Below are 26,356 nucleotides of genomic sequence, written 5' to 3'. Positions count from 1 at the left end.
AAAAGAAAATTCATTTAAGTGTTTGTTGGATAAATAACATTCAGAGATAATGTGCTGTGCTGACTAGATAACCAGCCACCAGCTTAGCTTATTGATATTTCAGGAGTTACGATGACGTGCAAGAAGTAATGTAACCCTAAAGTTTATGGAAGTAGCTTTGTGATATAGAAAAAAGGGCGGCACATTTGGAGATGATTTCAGCCAGCAAACTTTTTTTAGCATTGACTTAGGCCACAGAGTTAAAATTCTATTGTGAGAAATGGCAAAGAACATTTTTTAAAAACTTCAAAAAAATTATTGGCATTGTTTAAAATAAGTAGACTACTTGCTGGCATGCAGTAATATTTAACATCAATATGGTAATTTAATTTAAAGGTTTTTACTGTGATAGATTTTTGTAAGGAATGTCAATACATCATGTTTAATTTTGTAAATAAGAAAAAAATCTTTATAGCCTCCTGGAAGTTTGCCATATTGCTTTCTTTGGATAGACTATCTTTGTTTCCCATAGCATGTTATTCAGAACACTGATCCTGTAGGATATACTTTGAAAAAAAGTAATAAGTGATTTACTAAGTTGGGATACTGCATACTCTATGGATGAAAAACCACAGGCATGTTATAGTACCTTAACGCTTTGGAAGTCCTGCAGGAAAGGAGCCTTTTAAACTTGATATTAAAACCAATCCTATATAATAAAAGCCGAGGTGGCGTCGCACGACGTCCTTGCGTGACGTCACAAGATGGTTGCCACAAGATGGCCGGAAGGGGAGGGCACTTGGGTGAACAGGCCAGCAGGGGAGGGCAGTTTGGGGGCCATTGGGCCACCTGGGGCAGGCAGTTGGGGGTGAGATCAGGCCTGCAGGGGAGGGCAGTTGGGGGCCATTGTGCCAGTAGGGAAGGGCAGTTGGGGGCGATCAGGCTGGCTGGGGAGGGCAGTTGGGGGTGAGATCAGGCCTGTGGGGAGGGCAGTTGGAGGTGAGATCAGGTCGGCAGGGGAGGGCAGTTGGGGATGATCAGGCCAGCAGGGGAGCAGTTAGGCATCAATCAAACCGGCAGAGGAGCAGTTAGGGGGCTATCAGGCTGGCAGGCAGAAGCAGTTAGGGGCAATCAGGCAGGCAGGCAGGCGAGCCATTAGGAGCCAGCAGTCCTGGATTGTGAGAGGGATGTCTGACTGCAGTTTTAGGCCCGATCCCTGTAAACTGCCAGTCGGACACTCCCCGAGGGGTCCCAGATTGTAGAGGGTGCAGGCCAGGCTGAGGGACACCCCCCCGCCCCCCCCCGCCCTACGAATTTCGTACACCGGGCCTCTAGTGTTTCTATACTTAAGTTGATACAGAGGATTTTTTAATATAACAATGCATATTAACATCTTTGAGAATATGTCTTCTATAGCTGTATTTGAACAATATTGTAAGATTTTTTTCAGATGAAAATTTTGAATCTCCCTATCCTTCTACTTACTCTTCTTGACAGAAGATCCTGTTATTGCTAACTAGGCCATTCATTATTCTGACCTATGTCTTGAAAATGAATTTGTCATTTCTTGTTAAGAATATAAGCTTTTTGAGACACAATACTGTTTAAGTGCATGGATCCTACTATCATATTACAAGAATTTAAATCCTGGAATTGTTACTTATCCTTCAGCAATTTATTTGACCTTGGTTTACTTCAGTTTCCCATTATAAAATGGGAACAATAGCCCTAGCCGGTTTGTTCAGTGGATAGAATGTTGGCCTGTGGACTGAAGAGTCCCAGGTTCAATTCTGGTCAAGGGCACATGCCCAGGTTGCTGGTTCGGTCCCCATTGGGGGGGTGTGCAGAAGGCAGCCAACCGATGATTCTCTTTCATCATTGATGTTTCTCATCTCCCTCCTCCTCTCCCCTTTTCTCTAAAATCAATAACAAAATATATTAAAAAAATAAAGTGGGAACAATAGTACCTATCACGGAGTTATTGTGAGAAGTTCCTCACATGGTAGGTGGTTAATAAGTGTTAATGGTTAGATACAGCATGATTAGAGAATATGCAAGTAGATTTATAGGTAATCTAACTAGAAAGATTTAGAGACTCTTAACAGTCTGAAGTATATAATTTAGTGGTTTGCACTGGCCTGCTCTGCTGTCTGTTTTGTAAATAAATTTTTATTGGAACATAGCCATGCCCATTTGTTTACATATTATCTATGGCTGCTTTCATGCTACAGTAGCAGAGTTGAGTAGTTACAATAGAGACTGTTTGTGTTACAAAGCCTAAAATATTTGCTATCTGGCCCTTTATGGAAAAAGTTTGCCAATCCTTGATCTAGGTGGCAATAAATGCTTTATATTGGCATATATTAAGTACTAATTAAGTGTCTGCTCAAAGTAATGTTATTCACTGAACAACTATTTAATAGGCTTCTCTTCATTTCATACTGTACAGGGTGGGACAAAAATAGCTTTACAGTTGTGAGTATGAGAAACAGTTTATGTTTGTATTATTATTTATTTATTATTGTATTATTTTTCATATGAATAACTATAAACCTACTTTGCCCCACCCTGTAAAAGAAAAATTGGGGGGGAAGTACAAAAGTTTTTAACCAATGGAACCAGACAACAGGGGCGTGAGGGCATGAGTGGGGGGGGATAGGGGGTAATGTGGGGATAAAGGACACATATGTAATAACTTAATCAATAAAAAAATCATTAAAAAAAGTACATAAGTTTAAAAATGCAACTAATCATATCTCCATTCTGAGATTTAGCCATTGAATTTAATATATTTATTTTCAGCCTTGTTCCCCTCTGCAGATAAAGTTACACATATCTTGATATTAATCTTTGTTTATATTTGGTCTTATTTGTTTTATACTACTTGGTGGCTTGCTTGATACCAAAAGTATGTTTCTACTTCATTAAAAAAGTGGTTAGTGTTTCTATTGACTTTAATGAAATGTATTTACCATAATTTACTTAACGAGTGCCCTATTGTTGGTAGATATAGGTTGTAGTGAACTTTGTGCAGATGTAGATAACATTAGATCAACATGTTAGAGCATGAACCTTTGTTTTGGGACCTAGGTGTGGAGTTCCAAGGATAAAGGGTAATCAGTACTTACTGGTGACTTATATGTCAAAATCTTTTCTCAAGGAAACCAGATTAGTAATCATAGTTGATTGATTTTTTTCTTAATATCTTTAGGAAAAAGTTGATTTTCAGCATGCTCATGGGTTGCAAGAATTGGAATTTATTCGAGGACATTCTGATACAGAAGCAGCAAGACTGTGTGTGGACCAGTGGCTAAAAATGCCAGGTACTCTTTAGAGATGAGTGGAACATGAAGGTTCCCTAGCTTCTCTACAGTTTTAAAACATTATGTTCATTTATTCGGTTGCTAATGAATATATAAAGTATTGACAATTAATTTTAGTGAATCTTAATAATGGCCTACTTTACCAATTACTTTCCTACTTTGGCAAAAGTATATTTTGAGTGTAAATAGTATAGGTCATCCTTGAGCTCATTAGACAGTGATTCTCAACCTTCCTAATGCCGAGACCCTTTAATACAGCTCCTCATGTTGTGGTGACCCCCAGCCATAAAATTATTTTCGCTGCTACTTCATAACTGTAATTTTGCTACTGTCATGAATCGTAATGTAAATATCTGATATGCAGGATGTATTTTCATTGTTACAAATTAAACATAATTAAAGCATAGTGATTAATCACAAAAACAATATGTAATTATATATGTGTTTTCCGATGGTCTTAGGCGACCCCTGTGAAAGGGTTGTTTGACCCCCAAAGGGATTGTGACCCACAGGTTGAGAACCGCAGTATTTAGATATTGCTCATTTAATAATTTATGATTTCATAGTTATTACATGAAATAGTATATGTGTCTATGGGAGGCTGTGTAACAGGTCACTTGAGGTCAGGAAAAGCTTCTCTGAGGAAATGGAATTTAAGCTGAGATTTAAAGGATGAGTGTTTACATATTTGTCAGTGCAGCCTATGTAGATATTCTGTAAGTGTCTACATGGGAGGCTCATCTAAAGCATTGGGTAGCCTCTTCTTCACTAACTCTTTGCAGACCTGACATTCCTGGAAATCTCACTGTAAAGCATTTTCCCTTACTAAATAATTTGGTGGAATTTTTAAAAGCTAGTAGAACTGTTCCTCCATGGCAACTTTTCTAGTCTGTCTTGTAGAAGACCCACTAAGCCATCAAAGCAGTGGTTCTCAACCTTTGGGTCATGACCCCTTTGGGGGTCGAACAACCCTTTCACAGGGGTCACCTAAGACCATCAGAAAACACATATTTTCCATGGTCATAGGAACCGAGACACTATTCCTCTATCCGTCTGAAGGTAGGTTTGCCCAAATGAAGATATGCCCACATATGAGTACCGGGCGTGATGACATCATCGAGCCAACCCCATCACATACACCTGGTACAATTACAGGTATATGTGACAGGGTTGGCGCCATAATGTACTTATGCAGACCAGCTACACATGTGTCGAGAGCAGCTTCTGTGTAGAAAGCAGTAGTATTGGATGTAAAACGACACTTCATGAATTATGATTACTGGGTAAATGTAAAATCATGTACTGTAAAATCATCAACTACTGCAAAAAAAGATCTGTACCATGGGAACTTAATCGGGATGCTGATCTTTCTTTTTATATTCAGCTGTGGTTAATGTGAATACTGCCCCCTTGTGATAGTAACAGGTATGTAAAAAACAACAACACAGAGAATGGTAAATCATAGGAAACTTTAATGCACTGTATTGACTGAACTATGCCATGTATCATCTTTTGTATTATTAAAGCTATTATTATATATTATTTTCATTAGCAAACTATCCCATGACAATGGTTCTTGTAGAGAAGAACGTTAAGAAAAGAAAATATAGTGAGGATTTTTTACAGTATGGTTTTACCTCAATAATTACAGCAGGAATTGAGAAACCGTGATGTGTTATTTGTTGTGAAGTTCTATCAGCCGAATCTATGAATCCGAACAAACTAAAACGCCATTTTGATAGCAAGCATCCGAGCTTTGCTGGCAAGGATACCAACTACTTTAGAAGCAAAGCTGATGGACTCAAGAAAGCCAGACTTGACACTGGTGGCAAGTACCACAAACAAAACGTAGCAGCCATTGAAGCTTCATATTTGAGGGCACTCAAAATTTCCAGAGCTATGAAACCTCACACCATTGCTGAGGATTTACTGTTGCCAGCGGCCAAAGACATTGTTCAAGTTATGATCGGAGACGAATTTGTTTCGAAATTGAGTGCAATTTCCTTCTCTAACACTGTCTGCAGAAGAATAGATGACATGTCTGCTGATATTCTTGATCAGGTAATCCAGGAAATTAAATCTGCTCCACTTCCAATATTTAGTATCCAGCTTGATGAATCTACAGACGTTGCAAACTGTTCACAGTTACTGGTTTACGTGAGGTATATTAATGATGGCGACTTTAAAGATGTGTTTCTTTTTTGCAAACCTCTTGAAATGACTACTACTGCATGTGATGTATTTGACACAGTTGGTTCATTTCTGAAAGAGCATAAAATCTCTTGGGAAAAGGTTTGTGGTGTTTGCACAGATGGTGCTCCAGCTATGCTAGGATGTCGATCTGGATTTCAACGTTTGGTACTGAATGAGTCACCAAAAGTCATCGGAACTCACTGTATGATTCATTAGCAAATATTAGCAATGAAGACGCTGCCACAAGAGTTACAAGAAGTAATGAAAAGTGTCATAAGTTGTGTCAATTTTGTAAAGGTGAGCACTTTAAACTGTCGACTGTTTTCGCAACTGTGCAACGAGTTGGATGTGCTGAACAATGTTCTGCTATTTCACACTGAATCAAGATGGTTGTCGAGAGGAAAAATTTTAAAATGTGTTTTTGAGCTTTGTGATGAACTCAAAACGTTTTTTAATCAGAAAGCAAGACCGCAGTTCAAAGCACTTTTCAGCAATAAAAGTGAACTGCAGAAAATAGCTTATTTGGTTGCCATCTTGAACGAGTTAAATTTATCACTGCAAGGACCAAATACAACATGCCTCGATTTGTCTGAAAAGATCTGATCATTCCAAATGAAACTTCAGCTTTGGCAAAAAAAAAAAAAATGGATGAAAATAAGATTTACATGTTGCCTACCTTATCTGCTTTCTTTGAGGAACATGACATTGAACCAGACAAAAGGATTATGATGATAATTTCTGTGAAAGAACACTTGCACATGCTTGCAGACGAAATTTCATCGTACTTTCCAAATCTACCTGACACGCCATTTGCACTTGCCAGAAGCCCATTCACAGTCAAAGTTGAAGATGTTCCTGAGACAGCACAAGAGTTCATTGAACTTATTAACAATGATGCAGTGAGAACTGATTTCCCTACAATGCCAGTTACAAAATTCTGGATCAAGTGTTTGCGGTCATATCCTGTTCTGTCTGAGACTGTGTTGCACCTTCTCCTTCCATTTCCAACAACATATCTTTGTGAAACAGGGTTTTCCAGCTTGTTGGTTATCAAGTCTAAATACAGAAGTAGACTTGTTGTGGAAGATGATCTTCGTTGTGCTCTTGCAAAGACTGCCCCAAGAATTTCTGATCTGGTGAGAAAGAAGCAATCTCAACCTTCCCGCTGACGTTGCCTTTTTAAACATACTGTCGCAAAATGTAGCATTGTAGTTTACTGTTGTTATATTAAGACTGTTGTTACCCATACTACACCATGCTTCAGGACAAAATTTCATTTATTTGTAATTAGAAATAAATATTTCACAATATATAATTACATAGTTTTTGTGATTAATCACTATGCTTTAATTATGTTCAATTTGTAACAATGAAAATACATCCTGCATATCAGATATTTACATTACGATTCATAACAGTAGCAAAATTACAGTTATGAAGTAGCAACAAAAATAATTTTATGGTTGGGGGTCACCACAACATGAGGAACTGTATTAAAGGGTCTCGGCATTAAGAAGGTTGAGAACCACTGTCTTAAAGGCTTGAGATATCCACATAAACCTTAGCTGTGGATTTAATTCAGCAGGAGGTTTAATTGCAAAAAGTCATTAGAAATATCTAAATATCTGTTTAGAAATGCATGCAATGCTCAACTTTGAACCTGGATATCTTGTTCTAAAGTTAGTTTTTAGAGGACTTTTTAAAAATAGTCAAACTACCACTTATAAAATAGAGTAATTTGTAGATATTTTGACACTTGGCCACTCCCTGAAACTGTATTTCCTTATTGCCACCTAATCTGTTTGTGCTTGGCAAATTCCAACTTCACCCCATCCTCCTTTTAAATGCCTTTTCCTCTTTTTTTCTTCTTACTTGCCTGTGGAAATAGCCCCACAGGTAATACTCACCACCAGAGGCTGCTAGGTTTATTAGTATTTATTCTACACTAGAGGCCCGGTGCACAAAAATTTGTGCACTTGGCGGGGGGTCTCTCGGCCCAGCCTGTGCCCTCTCGCAGTCTGGGACCCCTTGGGGGATAGACCTGCTGGCTTAGGCCTGCTCCCCAGGGGGGATCGGGCCTAAGCTGGCAGTCAGACATCCCTCTGGCAGCCCGGGAGCCCTCATGGGATGTCCATTTGCCAGTGGAGAGCAGGCCTAAGCTGCAGTTGGGCATCCTTAGCACTGCTGAGGAGGCGAGAGAGGCTTCCGCCATCACTGCTGTGCTGGCAGTCGTCAGTCTGGCTTGTGGCTGAGCAGAGCTCCCCCTGTGCGAGCGCACTGACTACCAGGGGGCATCTCCTGCATTGAGTGTCTGCCCCCTGGTGGTCAGTGTGTGTCATAGTGACCAGTCATTCCCAGTCTTTCTGCTGTTAGGGTCAATTTGCATATTACCCTTTTATTATATAGGATAGAGGCCTGGTGCACAGGTGGTGGCTGGCTGGTTTGCTCTGAAGGGTGTCCCAGATCAGGGTGGGGGTCCTGCTGGGGGTGTGGCCAGCCTGGGTGAGGGGCTGAGGGCCATTTTCAGGCTGGCCACCCCTATGGGCTGGAAGCTTGTATCTGGGATTTATTTATCTTCTATAATTGAAACTTTGTAGCCTTGAGCAGAGCCGAGGGCTGGCCAGGGCAGGTGGGAAGCTTGGCTTCCTCCATCGCCGGGGGCAACCAAGCCTCCTGCTCGCTCCAGCTCCGTGGCCGCCACCATCTTTGTGATGGAGTGATGGTTAATTTGCATATTACTCTTTTATTAGATAGGATAAGTTTGGTTGCTTAGCATTCTTTGATCCTACAATGCTTTATTCATTTCTCATATAGTTTTTATCCTGTGCTCTGTGGCAATGGAGACCAATGCTTACTAATCCTATTTTGTGTGAGTGCCTAAAAAGAATGCTCAGCATAGAGATGCTCAATAAATATTGGTTAAATATTTTACCAAAGGAGGCTATATAAATGTTTGCACATGAACACAGAATATAAGCCTAGAACTTGGGCTCCAAATGTGACTTCATTCAGCTCTATAAAAGACTTGCTTGATATTCCAGACCTATTTTAGCAAAAGTGACTCAGAAATTAAGGTAAATGGTTTTGCTTTTTGGAGTGTTCTTTTAAGGCTATGGTTATTTTATTTTATTTTATTTTTTTAATATATTTTATTGATTTTTTACAGAGAGGAAGGGAGAGAGATAGTTAGAAACATCGATGAGAGAGAAACATCGATAAGCCGCCTCCTGCACATCTCCTACTGGGGATGTGCCCGCAACCCAGGTACATGCCCTTGACCGGAATCGAACCTGGGACCTTTCAGTCCGCAGGCCGACGCTCTATCCACTGAGCCAAACCGGCTCTGGCAAGGCTATGGTTATTTTAAAAATCTTTTTTGAGCCCGGCTGGCATGGCCCAGTGGTTGAGTATCAATCTATGAATCATGGCTCTATTCCCAGTCAGGGCATATGCCTGTGTAGCGGGCTTGATCCCCAGTGAGGGGTGTGCAGGAGGCAGCTGATCAGTGATTCTCTCTCATTATTGATGTTTCTATCTCTCCCTTTCCCTCTCTGAAATCAATAAAAAAAATATATATTTAAAAAATCTTTTTTGATAAGCATTCATTTCTCAGTAGTTGTTAATGATTAGCTCTTTGGTTTCACCTTAGCTGCATCAGAATCAATTGGGAGCTTTTAAATACATGCCTGGGCCTCACCCCAGAGATAATTAGAGCACCTGTAGTTTTGAGATGATTCCTGGATGATTTTGATAGGAAAATGGACTGAAACTACATGCATGAAATTATGCAGGAAAGGGTGTGTGATGCCCTTATTTAACGTGCAAGTTTTATTGACTTTTTTGAGTGAGAGCTTTATCACATCTAAGATCTCTTCTAAAAATCATTTATCTCATATGACTTTAACACTTTCAAGTCCTGTCTAGAATGGTTAGGGGCCAGTAATATGCCCCTTTAGGCCTAATCTCTTGCCTCCAGATTGTCAGAATATTTTAATTCATTGTAAATTGAATGCATGAGCATCTGTTTGTATATTTACCTGAGCAGGCCAAGTGGGAACAAATGAGGCAGTTAACTGTGTTTTTACATATCTTTAGGTCACACCTGGTACATCAGTGACTGATAAGCTTAATCCTGGAGTTTAGGTCTTTAGTTTTGCTCTTTTCATGTGATTATTTCATCTTTTTTGCTTGGTCCTTGCAACACTATAAAACTGAAAGTTGGGATCTATTGCTAGAACAGCTGCTTTAGTGTTGGGCTATATTTGGTATTTATCTTTCCCAAATGGGCTTTAGAGAATGTCGGGGTCTTTGAAGAGTGTATAGCTGAGGAAAACAGAGATGACAGTGTATCCTTTAATTTTAAAAAAGTGAGATTCTACTTCTCAGTAACATTAAGGGACTCAATCTATTCCAAAGTATCCAACTATTATAATTCAGTTTTTGATTAGAAATAGTTTAAGTACTTTATAATTGCTCTAACTTTAGAAATCTACCTTTTATAGACCTTTACAGTTAGGCCAGTTTGCATACATTTCAATACTTAATAACTTAAAAACTGCACTCTCTATACCAGCGGTTCTCAACCTGTGGGTTGCGACCCCTTTGGGGGTCGAACAACCCTTTCACAGGGGTTGCCTAAGACCATCGGAAAACACATATATAATTACAAATTGTTTTTGTGATTAATCACTATGCTTTAATTATGCTCAATCTGTAACAATGAAATTGGGGGTCACCACAACATGAGGAACTGTATTAAAGGGTCGTGGCATAGGAAGGTTGAGAACCACTGCATACTATTTAAGGAAAAGAGCTGTTTAAATTTCTCTGTACTTTGCCTTTCCATGGGTAAAGCTTATTTTCTTTCAACTGATTGTTTTCTCTATTAGCCAGAGCCTCTGTTTAGCCAAATAAAGGTCATAATGTACGACATCTGGAATGTGGATGGACAATAAATAAAAATTGTCCTAATTCTGACTGCATTAAAAATTTAAAAATAAAAAGGCATATTGTCATTTACTGCCTCTTTAAGATTAAAATATGATTAATGCTGTACTGTTCATTGTTTGTTGGCAGAACACATTTATAAGTATTTTGGGAGCTTTTAGTAGTGGTTTTTCCCCCCAGAAGGACTAAAAGAGCAGAAAGGCAGTTGAAACCTTAAGCATATATAACTATTTGGAGATCTTAAAACTAGATGATGTTAAAAGGATAAAATTCTCTAGTTAAAATGCTTACGGGCTTTGTAGAAACTGTCATAAAGATAAATACGCACCCTGGCTGGTGTGGCTCAGTTGGTTGGAGTGTTCCATACACCAAAAGGTTGTAGGTTTGATTCCCAGTCAAGGCACATACCCATCCAGGTTTCGGGTTCCATCCCCCATCGGATGCATGCGGAAGGCAGCCGATTGATGCTTTTCTCTCACACATTGTTTCTCCTCTTTCTTTCTCTTTTTGTCTCTTTCTCCTCCTTCCTCTCAAATCAATTTTTAAAATAGTATTTAAAAAAAAATACCTAGTTTTCTGTTGTATGAAATATTTAAGACATCCAATTGAAACAATCCATAAGAAATAATAATAAAAGAGAAACAATAGTCAAACTACCTTTATGTTAGAATCCTCCTGGCAATTTTACAGTTCTTTATTCATACAACATAATTCTAAATTTTCCATTGTATATCATGTATTGGGAGTTACATGGGAACAAAATTTGGCCAGGGGTATTAGTCTCAAAGATTATGTGATTGTAAGACCAAGATTAGAAAGAAAGAAAGAAAGAAAGAAAGAAAGAAAGAAGGAGGAAGGAAGGAAGGAAGGAAGGAAGGAAGGAAGGAAGGAAGGAAGGAAGGAAGGAAGGAAGGAAGGAAGGAAGGAAGGAAGAAGGAAGGAAGGAAGGAGAAGGAAGGAAGGAAGGAAGGAAGGAAGGAAGGAAGGAAGGAAGGGAAAGAGAAAGAGAAAGGAAAGAGAAGAAAGAAAGAAAGAAAGAAGACAGAAAGAAAGAAAGAAAGAACGAAAGAGAAATAAAGAAAAAGAAAGAAAGAAAGAAGAAAGAAAGAAAGAATAGAAAGAAAGGAAAGAAAGAAAGAAAGAAGAAAGAAAGAAAGAAAGAAGAAAGAAAGAAAGAAAGAAAGAAAGAAAGAAGATGAAGAATGAACCAGAATAAGAGGGAATTAATTCAGAGAAGGTAATGATGGGCAAACTATTTTCTAATTGACTTTGAAAGGAGAAAAAGGGAAAAGACAAAATAGGGTAAATTGGAAGAAGGGAGATAACAAGTAAATCTCTGCTTTGTGTTCGATAAATGTTATTACTGAAACCTGTATTACTTGATGTCCGGGTTGGAGCTGATTGATCAATAGCTGGATTCCTCAGAAAGTATCACTTGCTCTCCTTCTCTCCTTGTCATCTCCACTTCTCTTGCTTTCTCAGCTTATTGTTTAACATAATTTTTATAGAGCCCAGATCCTCTATAATATAGCTATGCCTTATAATGTGTTTAAGATGGTTAAAAGAGAAAATAAGAGAAGAAAAGATCTTTGCAAACTTATACAAATGAAAAGAAGAGAGGTAAGGGTTCTGTAGAGCAACTGATTTTCTAATGCATTTGATCTTTGATATTTCTTGGGTGTTGAATTTAAGGAAACAGATTTTTTTTCCTCAAGAGAAGGCTAATTGGAGATGTTAATTTCTCTTCTTTTCCCAAATAACTATTTACGTTTAGGTTACTAATATTTTATAAAAAAGTTTATAAATATTTAATTATGATGCATGTAGTTGATTTTTCATTGTTTTGTCATAATTTTGATTACCAGTCCAAAGGACAAGTATCTGAAATAGAGACTTAAGAATTTATATCCAATGATGCAGGACTCAAAGCAGGAACAATTAATTCTGGAACAAAAAGCTCATTCCGAAGAGGAGGAGGCCAAATGCAGGTGTCTGGAAAAGCAATTTCATGTCCCATAATGCACTGTAACAAGGAATTTGATAATGGGCACCTTCTCTTAGGACATTTGAAAAGGTAAGTGTGATATTCAGAACAGTGGACACTGAAGGTCAAGTGAGTTACAAAGTGATTTCATAAAATGAAAGCATGATGTGCCTCTGCCATTGTAATTACAGCTTTATATTTTAAATTCAAATTGTTTTGTGTTATTAAGATATAATTATTTATAATTACATCCCTTAGTTGTCCTGGAAGGTTTGGTGAAGTTAGATTCTTCTAGTGATATTTTGTCTTTAAAGACATGTGGCCTTTAAATATGTATTTATTCCTAAAATGTCTCATAAAATTTTGAATAGAATTTTTGCACTGCTATGCAGTTGGATCAGTGTTAGAGAAATCCAGCCCATAAATGCAAATTTCAAAAGACATAAAGCACTTACAGATATTTAGTCTAGCTAATATGACATTACAAAATAAATGCTACAGGCAAATAAAATATAGCCAAATTAATGATAAATATTTTGCTTATGAAACACATCTTATTAACCTACTGCACTTGAATATTAGAGCAAGAGAAAGTAAATATCAAGGAAGACAGTATTAAAGTCATTAAACATTTTTATCTTTACAATCCCCTTCTAATAGTTTAAAGATGTCTCACCCTACTTATGCCTTGCCTTACCAAGAGAGATTTCTAGAGGGAGCTTCAATGGTCTGTGAATAAGTGGGCAGCATACTGTATCTATTTTAAAAAGTCTTCGAGGCAGTTAAAAATGACACAAATTTTTAATTATGTTAAGTGAACATTAGAAGGATTAAAAGCCATTTTTAGGAATCGGGTGTGTCAGAAATCTTGACTTGAGATTATTATTCCAGAGGTTCATTTTAAATTATTTGTGAACTTTATGGTAAATAAAGCAAAAGAAACGATGATGGCTCTGTAGTTTTCAAACTGGAAATGCACCAGTTTGGCAAGACATGCCTGAATCTATTTTATTGGATCTTGAGTACTTTTATGAAATCTTAAACTAACTGTAGGTCACTGTCTGAAGGGGTTGCAAGCCTTATGGGAACCATTGATATTTCTTAGTAGAAAAGTGTGAGTTCTGATTGTGTGTATGTATGTTTATTTAGCTTAACAAATGAAAGTAAATAGTTCTGCCCCTAGAATGTGAGCTTTTCTAATGTTCCCTCTCTTTTGCCAAGTAGGTTTGATCACTCTCCATGTGATCCAACAATTACACTACATGGACCTTCCATCAATTCCTTTGCTTGTGTAGTATGTTATAAAAATTTTGTTACTCAACAACAATATAAGGAACACCTTTTTTCTAAGGTAAGAACATGTCCTAAGTTAAGAGTAGGCATTATTTTTCTTGCTGCTCTTAAGCTTGCAATCCCCAATGATATACATAAGGATCAAAATTCTGATTGTTTATGAAGAGCAAAATGATTTGGAACATTAAACTGTTGGGGGCAGGCAAACTTGATAGGTGAAAACCAGCAGTCCTGAAGATTACCATAGAAACCCTACTTTTTATGGAGTTGCTTTATGAAATTAACGTACCTTGTGTAAGATGCTCTGTGAGTTAGTCACATGTTGAGAACTAGACCCTTCTGAAGTCTACTGCTTTTCACTGCATGTTGAACTGTTGGAGCCATATAGTGCCTAACAATTCTTTTATTAACATTAGTATGAAGAAATAGATCTAGGGGGGGACAAAGAGACTCATGTAATACTTTAAACAATAAAGAATTTAAATTAAAAAAAAAAGAAATAGATCTAGTACTTAGAAGGCTGTGCTATGTAACTCTTATTGTTAAATCTCAAGGGACATACATAAATTCTTGTAATGTAGAACCATATTTGATATTAGATATAACTCTCAACAAATACTCCTTATTGCTTAGTCTTTGGAGTGTGTCACAAAGACCCTTTCCTTTAAACTAGTTTCCTTTAAACTAGTATGCAATTGCCTATCTTGAATCAGCCAGAAGAGGCCGCTAGAAGATCGTATACCACTGATTTCTATTTTGTAAAGATCACATTCTCTAATGAAAGAGAGTGGAATTACCCAGTTTGCATTATTTGTCTTGCTTTCTTCCCCTTTTTCTTTCATCTCCAATTTCTTCCATCTAGACTAGTGCTTATCAAACTTTAATGTGCACCTGAATCACTTGTTTAAAAAATGAAAATTCTGACTCAATAGATCTGAGGTGGGGCCTTAGATTCAGGATTTCTAACAAGCTTCTAGATCAGCGGTTCTCAACCTATGGGTCGCGACCCCTTTGGGGGTCGAACGACCCCTGTGAAACCATCGGAAAACACATATATAATTACATATTATTTTTGTGATTAATCACTATGCTTTAATTATGTTCAATTTTTAACCATGAAAATACATCCTGCATATTAGATATTTACATTACGATTCATAACAGTAGCAAAATTACAGTTATGAAGTAGCAACAAAAATAATTTTATGGCTGGGGGTCACCACAACATGAGGAACTGTATTAAAGGGTCGCGGCATTAGGAAGGTTGAGAACCACTGTTCTAGATGATGCCAGTGCTGCTGGGTCACACTTGAGTAGCAAGTCTAGTGTTTCTTTTTTTTTTGTTTTTAAGTCTAGTGTTTCTTGAACATTAAAGTCATCCAATGGGCCTGGCACTAGATAGTTTCCTGCCTTTCTCCCATTTTGGTGGTGGTAGTGGTGGTGGTGGTAGGTGTTGTACTGTAAGCTTCAGTGTGCCTCAAGGTCACTTGCGGGTCAATAGGTACTACCACTGTTTCTCATTCTGTTCCAAGGCCATTCTGTCATCAAAGGTTATTTTTCCCCCTTGCTAGCCTATTCTTCCCAGCCCTAGGAAATCAGTTAACTACTTTCTGTCTCGTTGGTTTTATCTTTCCTGGACATTTCATATAAATGGAATAATAGAATATGTGCCCTTTTGGTGACACTTACCATAATGTTTTTAAGGCTTATCTGTGTTGTAGAATGTATCAGTACTTTATTCTTAATTTAAAATATATATATATATATATATATATATATATATATATATATTTATTTAAGAGGGAAAGGAAGAGGGAGAGAGAGATAGAAATATCAATGATGAGAGAGAATTATTGATTGACTGCCTCCCACATGCCCCCCCTTCGGGGATTGAGCCCACAACCCAGGCATGTGCACTGGGACCCTTCAGTCCATTGTATGGATATATGCCACATTTTGTTTATCAATTCATCTATTTGATAAACACTTGGGTTGTTTTCACTTTAGCTATTGTGCATAATGCTACTATAAACAAGCGTGCAAGTCTTTGTGTGGATGTATGTATTCACTTCTCAGGTGACTATTGGGTCATATGGTAATTATGTTTAATTTTTTTAAGAACTGCCAAATTGTTATCTAATTATTGTACCATGTCACCTTCCCATTAGCAATGTATGCAGCTCCAATTTCTTCTTATTCTTTTTATTTTTATTAATTTTAGAGAGAGAGAGAGAAACATCAGTTTGTTGTTTCACTTATTTATGCATTCATTGGTTGCTTTTTGTATGTGCCCTGACCAGGGGTCAAACCCATAACTTTGGTATATCAGGACCATGTTCTAACTAACTGAGCTGCCTGGCTAGGGTCTAATTTCTTTACATCCTTGTCAGAACTTATTATCTGTCTTTTAAAATAGCTATTTTAGTGGGTATGAAGTAGTATTTTATTGTTGTTCTAGTTTTTTATATGTGTGTGTGTGTGTGTATATATATATACAAACACACACACAAACACACGTATACAAAGTTTTATGATGTATGTTATTTTAATGTAACCAGATATATAATAGTAAAAATAAATTTAACACTTGAACTTACCAGACATTCTGTTTCCCATTCTTTTCTCTAGTTTGTAGATGGTATTTGCAAATATATATCATTTATATAACAGTTATATTCCAGTAAAATTTTATGTAGAACCACATTTTTGTTTTATTGAACAAACCATTTAAATGAGCATTATGTGGAATACATTTATAACTCAGAATTGAACTAAAAATTATTTTATTTTTTTTTAGTTTAGAGGTCTTCATTAGGGGTCATTTGTATAAATTGGTGGTTAATAAATGCTTGTAGTGCCCTTAACTTTTAGAACCTTCTAATGAAATACAAAATATCTTCCCAGTGTAATCTTTTGTGTGGCACTTGCCAAATTAAAATGGGATGATAATAGTGGAAAGAGCATAGAATTTGTAACTAAAGATATAAAGCTGTATTTGAATGGTAGTTTTGTCTCTTCTATGGTAACACCTTGGTTTGAGGAATGGTAATTTTGTTGACTTAATCTAAGTTTCAACTTTCTTATTTATAAATGAATAAATTAATATTCCATGGGATTATTATAAGAATTAAATGGAAAAGCACACTTTGAATCCTAATGGTGCTTGCTTGACATGTATTTAGTATAAATGTAAGTTTACTGATCCTCTTCTAGATTCATCTCATAAGACTACACAAACTACTTTGATATCCCTAATGTAAATTTAAGATAGTAAATTTAAGAAGACACAACTTTTAAGGCTATTACTCTAAAGACCATTAACAAATTTCAGGATAAAGGAGGCTCTTACTAAGTTTGGAAACTTAGATGCTAAAAAAGACATACCTGTTTCACTACATCAAAATTTTCAAGTGAGCATATACAGAATTCATTAACAGATGTTTGAAAATATTTGCAAAATAGAGGATTGGACAAAGAATTTTGATAATGAAGTTGACCAAAAGGAGAGAAAACAAAACATTGAAATATGAGGATAAAGAATATGAATAAGCATTCTACAGAATGTGGAATATCCACAGAATTATATGAATAAATGCTCAAACTCCCTCGTAGACAGGAAATGCAATTAAAGTAACAATGAGTATCACATCATCTGTCAGACTGCAAAAATAATAGCTATTGCTGCCAGGCTGGGAGATACGTGAATTGGTAGAGTCATTTTGAAAAGCAAGCATATAACATTTTTTAATACTCAAAGAATATACCTTTCAACCCAATAGGACCACTGATAATGAGAGAAAGCACCTATAAATGAGGATATATACTCAAGGATGTTTACAACATTATTGTTTATAGTGGCAAAAAATAAGGCCTCAAAATGAATACTTGACTAAATCATAGTAGATCCAAAGATGGAGCAGTTGACAATTATTAAGAAGAATGAATTAAAGTTATACCAGTTGCGTCTTAGGGCTTTCCTTTAGACATTGTGGAATAAGAAAACTAAGAGGCAGAAGAGTCTGTAAGTTGAATATATTTGATAAAACAATGGCAATCCCCCTTGTATGTTTGTTTGTATATGTAAATTATTAAGCATGGAGCTATTTATGGATAAATACATATTTGTAAACAAAGGTTATATTGCAGAGTAGATTGAACAAAGCAAAACTTTAGAAAAAGTGTATGTGATATGAAAACATTTATGTATTTATATAATATTGCATATGGGTATGTATGTAAAAAAGGAAAAATACATAGAAAGCAAATATACTTGTATATTTATTGTCACAGAAAGATAGTTATAATTGTTTTCAAGGAAAAAAATTTAAAAATTTTGTATATGGGACCTCATTTATGAGAAAAGCTCCATTGTTCACTCAGGGAAGAAGTTTTCGTGTTAAAAACAGATCGAGAATATTCCAGATAATAAATACTTTGAAAGTTAATTTTAAGAATTTGAATATTGGTTGATTTTAGTTGTCTATAATTCATCTTTGCCTTATGTTTTAGGAAGCTGCAGATGATGGACATAAAAGCAACCTTCTTCCTCAGATTATTCAGTGTTTTGCATGTCCAAATTGCTTCCTTCTTTTTAGCGGCAAGGATGACTGTTTGAAGCACATGTCTGGAAAGAATCATTTCCATCAGCGTTTTAAACTGGGTGGTATGTTCTCTGTAAATTATTAAACCACTTTAATTTTTGCTGAGTTTCTGAGATAATTTTTGAGGTTTCTTATCCTCACTTTAGTATGCAAACTGTGAAAGTGAAAGATTTTTAATTCTTTTTTTTAAAGAAAAGATTCTCAATACTTATCTGTACCTAAGAATAAGGTTTACTTTGAGAAATGAAAAGAGACTTGGGAAGAAAACATTTATTCAGAATAATGTTTTTACATACATGATATCTGGGAATTTGGGTGGTTTTCAATAACTTTTGCACTTAAGGCTAGAAAATGACTTTCAGATTTTTTATTTTTTTATTTTTAATGATTTTTTACAGAGAGAAAGGGAGAGGGATAGAGAGTTAGAAACATCGATCAGAGAGAAACATCAACCAGCTGCCTCCTGCACACCTCCCACTGGGGATGTGCCCGCAACCAAGGTACATGCCCTTGACCGGATTCGAACCTGGGACCTTTCAGTTCGCAGGCCGACGCTCTATCCACTGAGCCAAACCGGTTTGGCAACTTTCAGATTTTATGTAAATATCTTTTACTTATTCTAGCTGATATTGAGGAAGACAAAAGGGAGGAAAGGTTGGGTTAGTCTACTCAAATCTTTGCAAGTTATAACTTTTTTTTTTCAGATGACAGGAGAATAGCATATCCAATATCATTTCCATCTTTTGCAAAGAAACTTTTGATCTCTCTGTGCAAAGATGTTCCATTTCAAGTTAAGTGTGTGGCCTGCCACCAGACACTGCGTTCCCATATGGAGCTCACTGCCCATTTCAGGTTTGTAAGGGAATCCTGCCCAATAAGCTCTTCACCAGTGGGATTCAACAAATAACGCTCTATTCCATGTTTCTGTCCTTTTGAAACAAGAATGTGCATTTGCCTGGAAATTAACCAAATTAGCATAATGAGAGAATTAGAGTTATGGAAGAAGTGGATATATTGATATTGCTGTGAATATAAAACAAGCCAATAGTTCTAAGTCTGTGTGTAATTTTTCTCTGTGTGTTCTGTGAGTGTTTTATATATAGGGAAGGAGAGGGTGAAATAGAACTATGGCTTTAAGTCAACCAGAATGGAACATATCATATCTATATGAAAGATTAAATTTCATGAAAGGCCAAATTTATCTTAAGAAGATTTCAGTATGATTTTTTGTCTTTACAAAGGAAATTATCAAGCAGTTTACAAAAGGAGAATAGTGTAATGACCCCTATATACCTTTTGCACATGGCAGTGTGTTTTATTTATTCTCATCCCTGTAAATTATGTTGAAGCAAATCATGTCATTTTATCTGTAAATATTTCAGTATGTGTACATAAATGATAAGGGCTCTTCTCTTAAAAATTAATGCCATTATCATACCTTAAAAAATGAATAGTTTTTTAATATCATCAAATACCTAGTTAACGAATTTTCTTGATTATGTCAGGAAGTTTTTTTATATTTGGTTTTTTTGAACCTGGATTCAAACATAGTCTGTACTTTGCATTAAGATGCTTTGTCTCTTAGGTCTCTTTTTTTCTATTATTTCTTTAAAATGCATTACAAGTTTATCTATAATTGCATTTGTTTAAAATTTTTTTAAATTGATTTTTAGGGTGAGAAGAAGTGAGAGGGATAGAGAGATGGAAACATTGGCTGCCTTTTGGATGCCCCTACTGGGGATCAAGCCCATAACACAGGCATGTGCCCTGACCTGGAATTAAACCAGTGACCTCTTGGTTCATGGGTTGATGCTCAACCGCTGAGCCACACTGGCTGGGCTACAATTGTACAATTTTAACTTTCACAATTTGACAAACGAATACTTGTGTTTAACCTACACTTTTATCATAATACTAGAGGCCCAGTGCACAAAAATTCATGCACTGGGGCAAGGAGTCCCTCAGCATGGCCTGCACCCTCTTGCGGTCCGGGACCCCTTAGGGGATGTCCACTTGCCAGCCTAGGCCCACTCCCCAGGGTATCAGACCTAAGTGGGCAGTCAGACATCCCTCTGGAAGCCTAGGAGCCCTTGAGGGGTATCCAACTGTGGCTTAAGTCCGCGGGGAGTGGGCCTAAGCTGCAGTCAGACATCCTTAGCGCCTCTGAGGAGGCGGGAGAGGCTCCCACCACTGTGCTGTGCTCGCAGCCATCAGCCCAGCTTGTGGCTGAGCGGGGCTTCCCCTCTGGGAGTGCACTGACCACCAGGGGGCAGCTCCTGGGTTGAGTGTCTGCCCCCTGGTGGTCAGTGCACATCATAGTGACCAGTTATTCCCAGTCATTCTGCTGTTAGGGTCAATTTGCATATTACCCTTTTATTATATGCCTGGTGCATGGGTGGGGGCTGACTGGTTTTCCCTGAAGGGTATTCCAGATCAGGATGGGGGTCCCACTGGGGTGCCTGGCCAGCCTGGGTGAGAGGCTGAGGGCTGTTTTCAGACTGGCCACACCCCTTCAGGGTGGGGGTCCCTGCTGGAGTGCCTGGCCAGCCTGGGGCTGAGGGCCGTTTTCAGGTTGGCCACACCCCCTTCAGGGTGGGGGTCCCCACTGGGGTGCCTGGCCAGCCTGGGTGAGGGGCTGATGTCTGTTTGCAGGCTGGCCACCGCCCCCAGCCACCCAAGCTCCCAGTGGAGGCTGGCTGGAAGCAGGTATCTGGGATTTATTTAGCTTCTATAATTGAAACTTTGTTGCCTTTTGCAGAGGCCACAGCCAGCCAGGGCAGGTAGGAAGCTTGGCTTCCTCCATCGCCGGGGCAACCAAGCCTCCTGCTTGCTCCAACTCCATGGCTGCCGGCCGCCATCTTTGTTGGGTTAATTTGCATATAGTCGCTCTGACTGGCTGGTGGGCATGGCATGGGGCTTAGCGAAGTTACGGTCAATTTGCATGTTTCTCTTTTATTAGATTAGATGTTACCTCTCTGGGAAGTTCCATTGTGTCCCTTCCCAACTTTTTCCACCCTCTCATTTCCAGGCAATGTTTATTCTGATATTTTTTATATCTTACATTAGTTTTATCTCCTCTTCAACTTTATATAAATGGAATCATATAGTATGTACTCTTTTGTATTTGTCATAGTATCTGTGAGATTGATCCATGTTGTTCAGTACATTGTTCCTTTTTACTGATGAGTAATACTGTATTCTATTGTATGAATATAGCACAATTTGTTTATTCATTCTCATGTGGATGAACAGTTAGATTATTGACAGTTTTTAGCTATTCTGAGTAATGGTGCTATGTACATTTTGTCAAATCTTTTTATAAATATACTAGAGGCCTGGTGCACGAAACTCGTGCATTGGGGGGCAGGATCCCCTCAGTCCAGCCTGCACCCTATCCATTCCAAGACCCCGTGGGGATGTCCGACTGCCGGTTTAGGCACCTCACAATCCTGGCAGTCAAACATCCCTCTCACAACCCTGGACTGCTGGCTCCTAATCACTCATCTACCTGCCTGCCTGGTCGCCTCTAACTGCCCCCTCCTGCCAGCCTGATCGCCCCTCACTGCCTCTGCGTGTTAGCCTGATTGCCCCTAACTGGCCCCCTTGCTTGACTGATGCCCCTAATTGCCCCCCGCTGCCGGCCAGGTCTCCCCCAACTGCCTTCTCCCTGCTGGCCTGGTTGCTCCTAACTGCCCCCCTGCCAGCCTGATCACCCCTCACTGCCCCCCCTGCCAGCCTAATCACCCCTCAGGCCCTCCGCTTCCTGTCAAGTCGCCCCCAACTGCCCCCTCCCTGCCGGCCTGGTCGCCCCTAACTGCCCCCCACTGATGACCTGTTTGCCCCATGCAGCCTGCTGTTCAGTTGTTTGGTCATTTCTCACTAACCCCCCTGCCATAATTGTGTATTTAGTTTTATAAGAAACTACTAAACATTTTAGTGTGTATTTCCAGCAGCAAGATAGGAGAATTTGAGTTTCTCATTGTGGTTTTTAATCTGCATTTTCCTGATGAACAATGATGTTAGGCACTTTTTCATGTACTTAGGACCATTCATTTATCTTTGTGAAATATCTGTTGAAGTCTTTTGCCTATTTTAAAAATTAGATTGTTTGCCTTTAAATGTGAGTTGGGGTTCTTTATATATATTCTTGATATAAATCTTTTGTCAGGTATATGTACTGTGAATGTATTCTCTCCCAGTCTGGTGCATATTCATATTGTTAATTGTGTCTTTTGATGAGAAGTTTTTAATCTCATTAAGTGTAATTTATAGATTTTTCTTTTATAGTTATACTTTCTCTGTCTTGTCTGAGAAACTTTTGCTTATTCTTGTTTCAGGAATATATTTTTTTGTTTACTTCATTTTTTAAAAAAGTTCAGCTTTTTAAAAGCGTTTACGTTTATTTCTGTAATCTATCTGTGAACAAATTTTTGTTGATCTTTAAAACAACCAGCATTTGATTTCACTGATGATTGATTCTCTGTTATTTTCCCATTTTTTACTTTGTTGATTTCTGCTCTTTAAACTTCGGGTTTAATTTGCTTATCTTTTTCTAACTTTTTTTTTGTATCCAAAATGTATTTATTGGCTTGGTTTCCTACTCTTCTTGATCTGAGGTGCTTTTAGTGCTGCTTCCTTCTGAAGGAGCATCCTTCTATAAGCCTTGCTTTTCTTCCTGTTCTGACAGAGAACAGTGGAGCAACCAACACACAAAACTACTTGTTGTGCGTGGTTAAAGACGGTGGTGATTTTATAGCATCCTGGGCTTTTCACATCCATGAAGGAGGAACTGGGGCTCTGCGCCAGGCACTTTTTGTGTTTCCTCTTCTCCTCTCTGGAGAGGGAAGGAGCTTCTTTTGTGAGGCATGTTTTTGTGGGGAGGTCGTCTCCGCCAGAAATGGGTTTTATTCTAGCTTTTTAAGGTAGAAGTTTAGTTTGACTTTGGACCTTCTTTTTTATATAAACATTTAAAGTTAAATATTTTTATCTAAGCATTGTTTTACCTGCATTCCTCAGATTTTTATAAATTGTTTTTATTTTCATTAAGTTAAAAATATCTTGTTTTTTCTTTCAATATTTTCTTTGACCCATAGATTTATTAGAAATGTGTTGTTTAACTTGTAAAGATTTAGGGTTGTAATTTCCAAATACTTAGGGATTTTTATTATTATTTCTTGTTTTCAGTTTAATTCCACTGTAATTAAAGACCATACTTGATAAATAACTTCCCACTTTTAAGATATACTAAATATATGGGATGATAGCAGGTCTGTTCTCTTTGGAGTTTAGTAGTGAAAGGAAGACAGTTGAAGCACAGTTCCATTTTTCTTTTTCCCTAGAGATGATTTATTTTTAGTTAATTTTTGGAATAGTGTTTCACTTAGTTGAGCCTGATTCTTTAATATAAAAGTAACTATGGACATGGCATATTCCTGACATAAAGTAAATAAATCAGTTCTTAAGGAATGGGTACCAGGTTATTGAGAATCTTACCATAGCGTTCCTCCCCCAGTTTAATTATCAGAAAGAAATTATTGCTTGTCTGATAAGGTCCTCTGTCAGTGTATTTGATTCTGTTCTTAGTTTTTAAAAGTTTGTCTGATTTTTAAAAAATCTTTTGATTGTAGTTTTACCCATTTGTATATAGGATAGAAACAGACAAAATGTAGGTAATAATACTCAGGTACATTGAACTGATAGAATATTATATAACCTGCATCTTTACTGAGAAATATCTTTTAGTGCTTATGTATATGTTGTTTATTTTATAATTCCTACAATAAAAGCAGAGATACTGCATTTAGAAAATATTTATGAGTTTTTCTTATCCATTTTATTTTTAAGTCTTTTTTAATTGAATTTATTCCAGTGTCATTGGTTAATAAAATTATATAGGTGTCAGTATAGATTGTATAATACATTACCTGTATGTTGTATTATGTGTTCACAACTCCAAGTGAAGTCTCCCTCCATCACCATTTATCCCACTCTTCTATCACCCCCTACCCCCCTTTCTCTCTAGCAGTCACCATACTGTTGTTTGTGTCTATGAGTTTTGTTTTGTTTTGTTTTGCTTAATCCCTTCACCTTTTCTTATCCACTTTAGAGTTCGTTGTCGGAATGCTGGTCCTGTAGCTGTAGCTGAGAAAAGCATTGCCCAGATTGCAGAGAAATTCATATTAAGAGGTTATTGTCCAAATTGCAACCAAGCCTTTGTGAATGAAAGCAGTACCCGAAACCACAAGCAAAATTTAGGACACAAAGTCCGAATTATTAACTCAATGGAAGAATCAGTCTTACTTTATAGCTACATCAGTGAAGGGAACAAATCTCCTTCTGACTTGAATCTATTGCTAGATCAATCGAAATTTTCATCACTTAAAAGAACTATGTCTTTCCAAGAATCTAGCTCACAAGATTGCAGTACCATTCCAAAAAAAAAGATGAACTTAGAAGATAAAAGCCATGAAGGTACAGTTTGTGTCCAGGAAGGAAAGTCAGTTGTTAAAACCTGGTTTTGTGAATGTCATCAACGATTCCCAAGTGAAGATTTAGTAGAAAAGCATGTTTTCTCAGCAAATACAATGTGTTATAAGTGTGTGGTTTGTGGAAAGGTTTGTGAAGATTCAGGTGTAATCCGTTTACATATGAGCCGGATTCATGGAGGGGCACATTTAAATAACTTTCTTTTCTGGTGTCGAACATGCAAAAAGGAGTTAACAAGGAAAGAAACTATCATGGCACATGTGACTGAATTTCATAGTGGTCACAGGTATTTTTATGAGACAGATGAGGTAGAAAGTGAAACTTTGCCATCATCCTCTACAACATTGGGGAGTAATTTGACTGTTAAGAATCCTTCTTCAACTGTTCCTATTGTTGATCATTCCCCATCAAACAGTCCTCCAAGGGGTAAATGGCAATGCCGAATCTGTGAAGATATGTTTGATTCCCAAGAATGTGTAAAACAGCATTGCATGTCTTTAGCAAGTCACCAGTTTCATAGATACAGCTGTGCCCATTGCAAAAAGACTTTTCACAAGATAGAAACACTTTACCGACATTGCCAGGATGCACATGACAATGAGATAAAGATTAAGTACTTCTGTGGGCTTTGTGATCTCACCTTTAATGTGGAAGAAGCATTTTTGAGTCATTATAAGGAGCACCACAGCATTGATTATGTGTTTGTGCCAGAAAAAACTGAAATTTCAATTAAAACTGAGAATGATTTTCCTGTGCTAGAGACCAGTAATCTGTTAACCTGTGGTTGCCGTGAGAGTTACATCTGTAAAGTCAACAGAAGAGAAGATTATAGTAGATGTCTCCAAACGATGCTGGGTAAAGGTAAATTGTGGTTTCGCTGCAGTTTGTGTTCAGCAACAGCACAGAATGCAGCTGACATGAACACTCACATCCATCAAGTGCACAGCGAAGCAAAGAGGGTGGAGGAGGAGCAGCAGTATGTAATCAAGTGTGGCACCTGCACCAAAGCGTTTCATGATCCTGAGAGTGCTCAGCAGCACTTCCACACAAAACATTGCTTCTTACAGAAACCCAGTGTGGCGCATTTTGGATTTGAAAAAACAAGCCCGTACAAGTTTGCTGCCAATGCCTCACGTACAGAGAGAAAACTGAAACAGGCAGTAAGCTATCCAAAAAATTCAGACATGGAGAAAGAAGCCGAGAATGACCTCAGCTGTCAGAATATAGGTATGCTTTACCACTCAAATGTCTGTGCAGGTTTCTATATTAATGTAGAAATGTGTATTATAGCCATCATTTTTGTGAAAACTAATGATTCAGTTTTAAAGCAACAAGCATGATTGAATGAAACATTAGTTAATTACTGTAGCATATACTGTGTAGGGATTTATATTCCTACTACTACATCCAGCCAGCCATTTTCTAAACTTCAGGGGACCAAGAGTGTATGTTAGCTTTAAGTAGTATATATTTTAGATAACATTTTTTCTTTTACAAAAAGCATGGGGATTTTGAGAGATGAAAGAACTTTAGTGTTTCAGAAAGTAAGA

The 26,356-nt window shown here is 37.6% G+C and overlaps 1 protein-coding gene and 1 pseudogene across 8 annotated transcripts in view; one reads left to right on the top strand and one right to left on the bottom strand.

Moving 5' to 3' along the window:
• Positions 1-26,356, top strand: part of ZNF451 (zinc finger protein 451) — a 95,452-nt gene that overhangs the window by 31,722 nt on the left and 37,374 nt on the right. For all 8 annotated transcript variants that reach the window (XR_004968832.1, XR_004968833.1, XM_036317307.1 and 5 more), the window contains 6 exons: positions 3,191-3,302; positions 12,363-12,516; positions 13,651-13,777; positions 18,229-18,382; positions 19,025-19,172; positions 24,427-26,033. Coding sequence is in view for 6 of the 8 variants with exons in the window: in XM_036317307.1 (XP_036173200.1) it covers positions 3,191-3,302; positions 12,363-12,516; positions 13,651-13,777; positions 18,229-18,382; positions 19,025-19,172; positions 24,427-26,033 (2,302 nt within the window). In the remaining 2 variants the exon portion in view is untranslated. The remainder of the gene's footprint in view (positions 1-3,190; positions 3,303-12,362; positions 12,517-13,650; positions 13,778-18,228; positions 18,383-19,024; positions 19,173-24,426; positions 26,034-26,356) is intronic.
• On the bottom strand, positions 22,943-24,299 carry LOC118660119 (annotated as a pseudogene).

This window comes from Myotis myotis, unplaced genomic scaffold (genome assembly GCF_014108235.1).
Source record: "Myotis myotis isolate mMyoMyo1 unplaced genomic scaffold, mMyoMyo1.p scaffold_m19_p_7, whole genome shotgun sequence".
Classification (NCBI taxonomy): domain Eukaryota; kingdom Metazoa; phylum Chordata; class Mammalia; order Chiroptera; family Vespertilionidae; genus Myotis; species Myotis myotis.
The sequence above is the reverse complement of the archived record's forward strand: the minus strand, read 5'-3'. Positions and strand labels throughout refer to the sequence as shown.